Raw genomic sequence first — 5,929 nt, forward strand, 5'->3', positions numbered from 1 at the left:
CAAACAAACATACATTTAGCTTGTTATTGCTTTATTGGTCTCCAAGACAAGAGAGGTGGAATAAATGGGATCTCAACTGCACAGAGTTAAACCGGGCACAGCCGTTCACCTCTGCTATCGCCCGTTTGCCGGGCACAGGGGCACGACTTCTATTTCTGTCCGCAAGGAAGCCAAGAAAGGAAGCCATTGAACGAGGCAGAGGAATGCAGGGAGAGCAGAAGAGGGCGAAGGAGAATATTGCTGTCCGCACCCCCTTGGCGGCTGTCAACACTGATCCTGCAGTGACACTCACAGGCCGGGCGGACAGGAGGAGAAGTGCAGACAGGAGGAGGAGCTCCAGATTGCAAGCAGATCACGCCCCCCCCCCCCAATTTCCTGGAAGGAGCCCCCAAAGAGTATGCAGCTCCACCAGTCTGACCACATTCCTTGCCCCCTGTCACACTCAGCGCAAACACCACCACCACCACCGAGGCCACTGGGACAGAGAGGAATGCAAAAAGGGGAGCCGGCCAAATGGGATGCCAGCCAGGGCTGGGGAGGGTTGTTCAGAGAAACCAGGCTGATGATCTCAAGCAAGAGAGAGGGACAGAGATACATGGGGGGGGGTGGTCCCCTGGGGAAAGGGAAGAGGTGTGCACCCGTAAACTGGAAAAACCATGCCCTCTAGCAAGATGGGGAGAAGATCGGGGTCTGGGTCGGGGAGGGGGGGTCTTATTGTATGCTAAGCAACACATTACAGTGGTGCCTCACTAGACGATGATAATCTGTGCCACTGAAATCGCTGTCTAGCGAAATCATTGTCTAGCGAAAAGCAAATAGTCGTCTAGCAAAAATCGGTTCACGAAGCAGGAACCAAACATTGTCCAGCGAAATTCCCCGATAGGAATCACTGTTTGTCAATGTCTAGCGAAAAAACGGTGATGCGGGGTAAGTGTCTAGCGAGGCACCACTGTAAACCATTCAGAATGGAACTGGATTTCCCCCCACCTCTGTCTTTCAGTTCTACTGCCCAAGTAAGATGTAAGAAGCCTCAGTCCTCTTGCTCTTGAGGAATTAGATTTTTTTTCTCCACCAACACCGCTGGAGGCTCCCCGGGTGCTGACGCCACGCTAGCCTGACCTTCAGGCAAAACCCAAGCCTTGGCAAGAAGAGGTCCCTGCACAGGGAAAGTCACCCGGTCCTGCCACCCGCCGCTGGGGGCGGAAAGCACTTTTGTTTATTTGTACCATGCAAAGGGCCCTCTGGGCGTTGCCCCACCCAGGATGCCAGGAGGCAGCCGGTGGAAAGGGCAGCAATGGGGCAGGGCAGCGATCAAGGGATTGGAGGAAGGAAGGAAGGAAGGAAGGAAGGAAGGAAGGAAGGAAGGAAGGAAGGAAGGAAGGAAGGAAGGAAGGAAGGAAGGAAGGAAGGAAGGAAGGAAGGAAGGAAGGAAGGAAGGAAGGAAGGGGAGGGATGAGAGGAAGGAAGGAAGGAAGGAAGGAAGGAAGGAAGGAAGGAAGGAAGGAAGGAAGGAAGGAAGGAAGGAAGGAAGGAAGGAAGGAAGGAAGGAAGGAAGGAAGGAAGGAAGGAAGGAAGGAAAAGAGAAGGAAGGAAGGAAGGAAGGAAGGAAGGAAGGAAGGAAGGAAGGAAGGAAGGAAGGAAGGAAGGAAGGAAGGAAGGAAGGAAGGAAGGAAGGGAGCAAGAGGACACAACATCAAGGAGGACATATAGTTTTGTGTGGTGTGCATGTTCTGTGCCCTCATATCCCCTGCCCACTCTGTGCCCGGGCCCAAACAGCTTCCATGGAAATGTGGCTCTGAACACAACACACCCTTTTTAACTCTTGTCATTTTGAAAGGAATACAATCCACACATTTTTATCCTTCTGTTTTGTTTTGTTTTTTATTACCAGCTGACGGAGTAAACAATTCAGGCAACTCTGCTGATCCGTTTTGTTTTCTTTTCTTGGCAAGAGAATCTCCTCCTTGCCAGCTTGCCAACACTGGGCAGTCTTTGGCTGCGCCCACAATGCAGGAAGCCCCCGTGACCCTGTCATCATCATCTCCCAGAAACATCCCGATCTGCTGAAGCACTCCTTCCTCGTGTGCTCAGACAGCGGGACGTCCTGTTCTCCCTGGTTTTCCGAACGACAATCCGTGGGTTTGCAGGTCCGAGGAACGGATTGCGTGCCAGGGTAGAGACAACTTGAGGTAGAGTGATACTGTCAAGGGAGGATCCATGACACGCCGAGGCCACCGTGTCTAACTTGGGCCTCTTTCGAGCAAAAAAATCTTCGGAATGCTCCATTAAGCAGGTGGCTCTCCAGAACAACAAGCGCCCGGCTTGCCACCAGGGTCAGCCGAGATAAAGAAAGAGCTAAAACCGCCCCAGAATGTGGAAGAACGAGAAACTCGGCCCGCTGAACAACATGCTTGGAAGAACAGCCACAAGAGCAAACAAGGAAAGGTAAACAGGCGACTCAAGAGACGATGATGGTGATACCAGAAGTAGGGAGGAGGGAGTCCCAGGAAGACGGCCTGCTCAGTCCTCTGGAGAGACCTCACTGAGGACCAGAAGCATGTTTTCTATCCCAACCCAAAGAGGCTACAGGGGGCTGAATGGGGATTTTCCAGTTCATTTTTCTCTTTTTCCTGGTGCCACCTCTATAGCTTTAAGAAGGAGGAAAGTAAAGGAGCGAGTAGGTGGTTGCGAGGGAGGGTGTCAGCTGCCATCCAGTCAGCATCCACAAGGAATCATCCTGCACCCCACCACCACTGTGCCTCCATCCACATCCTGTGTCACAAAGGCAGGTGGCCCCTTGGTTAGCCCACTGAAATATCACAAGCCGACGCTAGCTTTGGGCCTGCCTGGGGTTCATCTCTGGGGCCGGGGCAAAAAATAAAATTAAAATAAACGGGGGGAGACCCTGTCATCCTGGCGGGCGTTCTGTGCCGGGCCTCAAAACGGGGGGCTGCAGAGTCACACCGGCCAGTCCAAAGTTTCCCGACAGAGACGTCAAAGTTGAAAGCCGACTCCCCAAAAGTCTTTGGCATCACCGAAAACAACCTCGAGGATGTCGGGGAGGGGGGGCTGTAGCCCCTGCCAGCCAGGAGATGTTGGCAACCCTGTTGCTCTTTGGGGGGAAGCCGAAACTTTCCGAGGTTTCCAGCGGGCACTCGGGTACCGGGGATGAGTGCGAATGGGCAGGCGGGCGAATTAGGAGATGACGCAGGGGCACCGCCTGCAACAAGAGCAGGCCTTGGCGCAGCAGGGGCAGCAGTCGCAACAGCCGCAGCAGCAGCTTCCGTGGCTTCCGGTGGCCCCCAGGGGCGCCGTGGCTTCGTGGCTCTTCCAGTGGAACGGCTCCGGGGACTCCCCGCGGGGCATCTTCAGGCTGGCGTAGGGGTTATACGGCCGAGCCCACGACTCCTGGGTGGGGACTTTCTCCTGCCCGTCCCACGGCACGTAAGCGGCCGGCGCCCGCGGCGCCGTGGGCTCCTGTTCCTTCTCTCGGCCCGCCGAGTACGTGGGCAGGCTGCTGGGGTTGTAAAGGACGGTGTCGGAGGTCAAGTCTTCGCCCAGGTAGTACTTCAGGAAGCCGTCTTTGAGCTGGGCCCGGGGGATGGTCACGCTGGCGTAGGGGTTCTCCACGGTGACCCCGCGGTCCATGGCTCCTCCAAGGGAGGCCCCCGCCCACTCCTTCGTGGCTGGGGAGGGGGGGATGTGAAGGAACCCCCAAGCCCTCCTGGACTGGCTGGCCGGCCAGCCGGCAGATCCTCCTCTGGCCACGTCACTTCACCAGCAGGCGGTCACCCTGGAAGAAAAGAAAGGGTTTAAAGGCCACCATTTTTTGGAGGAGGTGTTAAGAAACGATTTTACTCAGAGGTAGGATGAAGCTCTTCTCTTGATTTTTTTCAGAGCCCCCCCCCCCCCCAAAAAAAACACCCTCCACGAGGTTCACACCATCTCTGGGAGAAGGGCCGGTGCCCTCATCCCATCGCTCAATGCAAGAGGGGGGGGGTCGCAAGAACTGGAGAACGCCCAGCTCGGAGCCCCCACCTTTAACCACCAAATCCGCTCCTTCCCACGTGTCCCCCTCACCTTTGGTGAGTTAGCCCCGGTCTTTCTCTCCGCGGCACAGTCCCGCCAAGAGCTGAAGAGCCCAGACCGAGACTGGGCAGAGTTTGACAGCATCCTCTCCTTCCACTCCCTCTGATGTGACCGGAGCAGAGGTGGAAGGAGTTCAGCCAGGAAGGTGGGACTGATGCCCTTTGACAGCAGCCCCCCAGGTGGGAGGGGGAATATGACCCACCACCCCATCCTTCCTTGTTCCTGCCCTCTGGGAAAGCAGAGAGCCTGGCATCCCCCACCCGATCTTTTTCTCCCCCAGCCCTTAATATGGGCAACTCCCTCCGTCCCTCCCTGGGCACAAGAAGAGCTGAGTCAAAATCCAAAGAGGGGGAGAGAACAGGAAGGAGATCAGCTCTTTTCCTGCCTGGGCAAAAGCTTAGAGCAGCCGGGAGTTCAACCGGGAAAGCTCCCCCCCCCCCGATCTCCAGGCTGGCGTTGAGTTAGACGGCGGGGCTTCCTCTCTCACCTGGCTCCGGGGTCCACCTGCGCGTTCCGACGGACGGGAGCGGCTCTCGGCGTGCCCGGGGGCGCCTCCTCCGGCTGCACCTGACGCACCTCCGGCCGCGCCCTCCGGGCCTCACCTGGGCGGCCTTTCCCGCCGGAGCCCCTCCTTCCTCCCGGCCGGGAGGAGGTCACCGCCGGTCCCCTTCCCTTCCCGGAACCGCCGCCTCGCTTCCCCTGTGGGATCTCTGCCTGATCGGCCGGCCATCGAGGCTCGGGTGGCCAAGGGGGCGCCCTGGGCTGGCGCGGCAGAGGATGACCAGGGGATTCTGGGTCTTGTGATCCCCCAAGGATCGCCCCCCCTCCGCCTTGCCCCTTACCTGGCTGGCGCCCCTCACCTTGGGCGGGGCGGCAGAGGATGACCAGGGGATTCTGGGTCTTGTGATCCCCCAAGGATCGCCCTCCCCTCCGCCTTGCCCCTTACCTGGCTGGCGCCCCTCACCTTGATTGGCGCGGCAGAGGATGCCTAGGGGATTCTGGGTCTTGTGATCCCCTAAAGGTCCGCTGTGTGTGTGTGTGTGTGTGTGTGTTGGACGTGGACGTGGCCGTGGACTTTGCCCTGCCGCAGGGGCGGCGGCCATCCAAGAGGAAAAAAAGGTTCCTGGAAGAGCCAAGGTGAGGCTTCAAGGAACTACCTGGCGGCTCCTTTTTTAGTTTATCAGCTGCATCGCGGAAGAAAGAGACCCAGCAATTCAGCGGATGAAATCTTTACCTGTTGAATGTCTGCCTGTCCGTCCCTCCGACTTCCCTTCCCTTCTCTATAATCTTTTTTTAAAGCAGCCCCCCAATCCTTTACTGATCCTTTGCACTTTTGGAAAAAACAACTCCCAGCTGCTTAAGACAGTCTGTCTCCTCCTCCCGCCCCCCCCCCCAATCTTTGTGGTCCTCACAACAGCCTTGTGAGGTTGGCTAGGCTAAGAGATGATGATTTGAGCTCTCCTTTCCGGCACCTTGATCGCTGTATTCGCTTATATAGTTCCTTGTGTCTTGTGTGTGCATAGATGTATATTTGTCACGAGGATACACAGAGAGAGAAAGATGTGTGTGTGTCACAAGGAAATGCACACCCACCCACCCACCATTTTTCCTCTAAGGAGTGCAAAGCATCACCACCACCCCCTTTTTACTCTGCCCAAGAAGGTGGGACACACCAGTGCCCGGATTGGGAGGGAGGGAGGTGTTGAAATCAGGGGTGGAGGGGCTGCATTTTCAGCCTCTCTTTCTCAAGAGGCAGAAAGAGAAGAACCACAAGCCAGAGGTTGGGAGTTCGAATTCCCAGAATGGAGGCTGGACTAGATGACCTTCAGGACCCCTTCCA

The 5,929-nt window shown here is 56.8% G+C and overlaps 1 protein-coding gene across 1 annotated transcript; it reads right to left on the reverse strand.

Annotated features, from left to right (window-relative positions):
• Nucleotides 1-1,453: 1,453 nt before the first annotated feature.
• Nucleotides 1,454-4,803, reverse strand: CYSRT1 (cysteine rich tail 1). Its single transcript, XM_072984873.2, has 2 exons — nucleotides 4,577-4,803; nucleotides 1,454-3,793 (listed from the first exon to the last, which is right to left on the reverse strand). The coding sequence occupies exon 2, from the start codon at nucleotides 3,646-3,648 to the stop codon at nucleotides 3,196-3,198; it is 453 nt and encodes a 150-aa protein (XP_072840974.2). The 5' UTR covers nucleotides 3,649-3,793; nucleotides 4,577-4,803; the 3' UTR covers nucleotides 1,454-3,195.
• Nucleotides 4,804-5,929: the final 1,126 nt, after the last annotated feature.

This window comes from Pogona vitticeps, chromosome ZW-PAR (assembly GCF_051106095.1).
Source record: "Pogona vitticeps strain Pit_001003342236 chromosome ZW-PAR, PviZW2.1, whole genome shotgun sequence".
Lineage (NCBI taxonomy): Eukaryota > Metazoa > Chordata > Lepidosauria > Squamata > Agamidae > Pogona > Pogona vitticeps.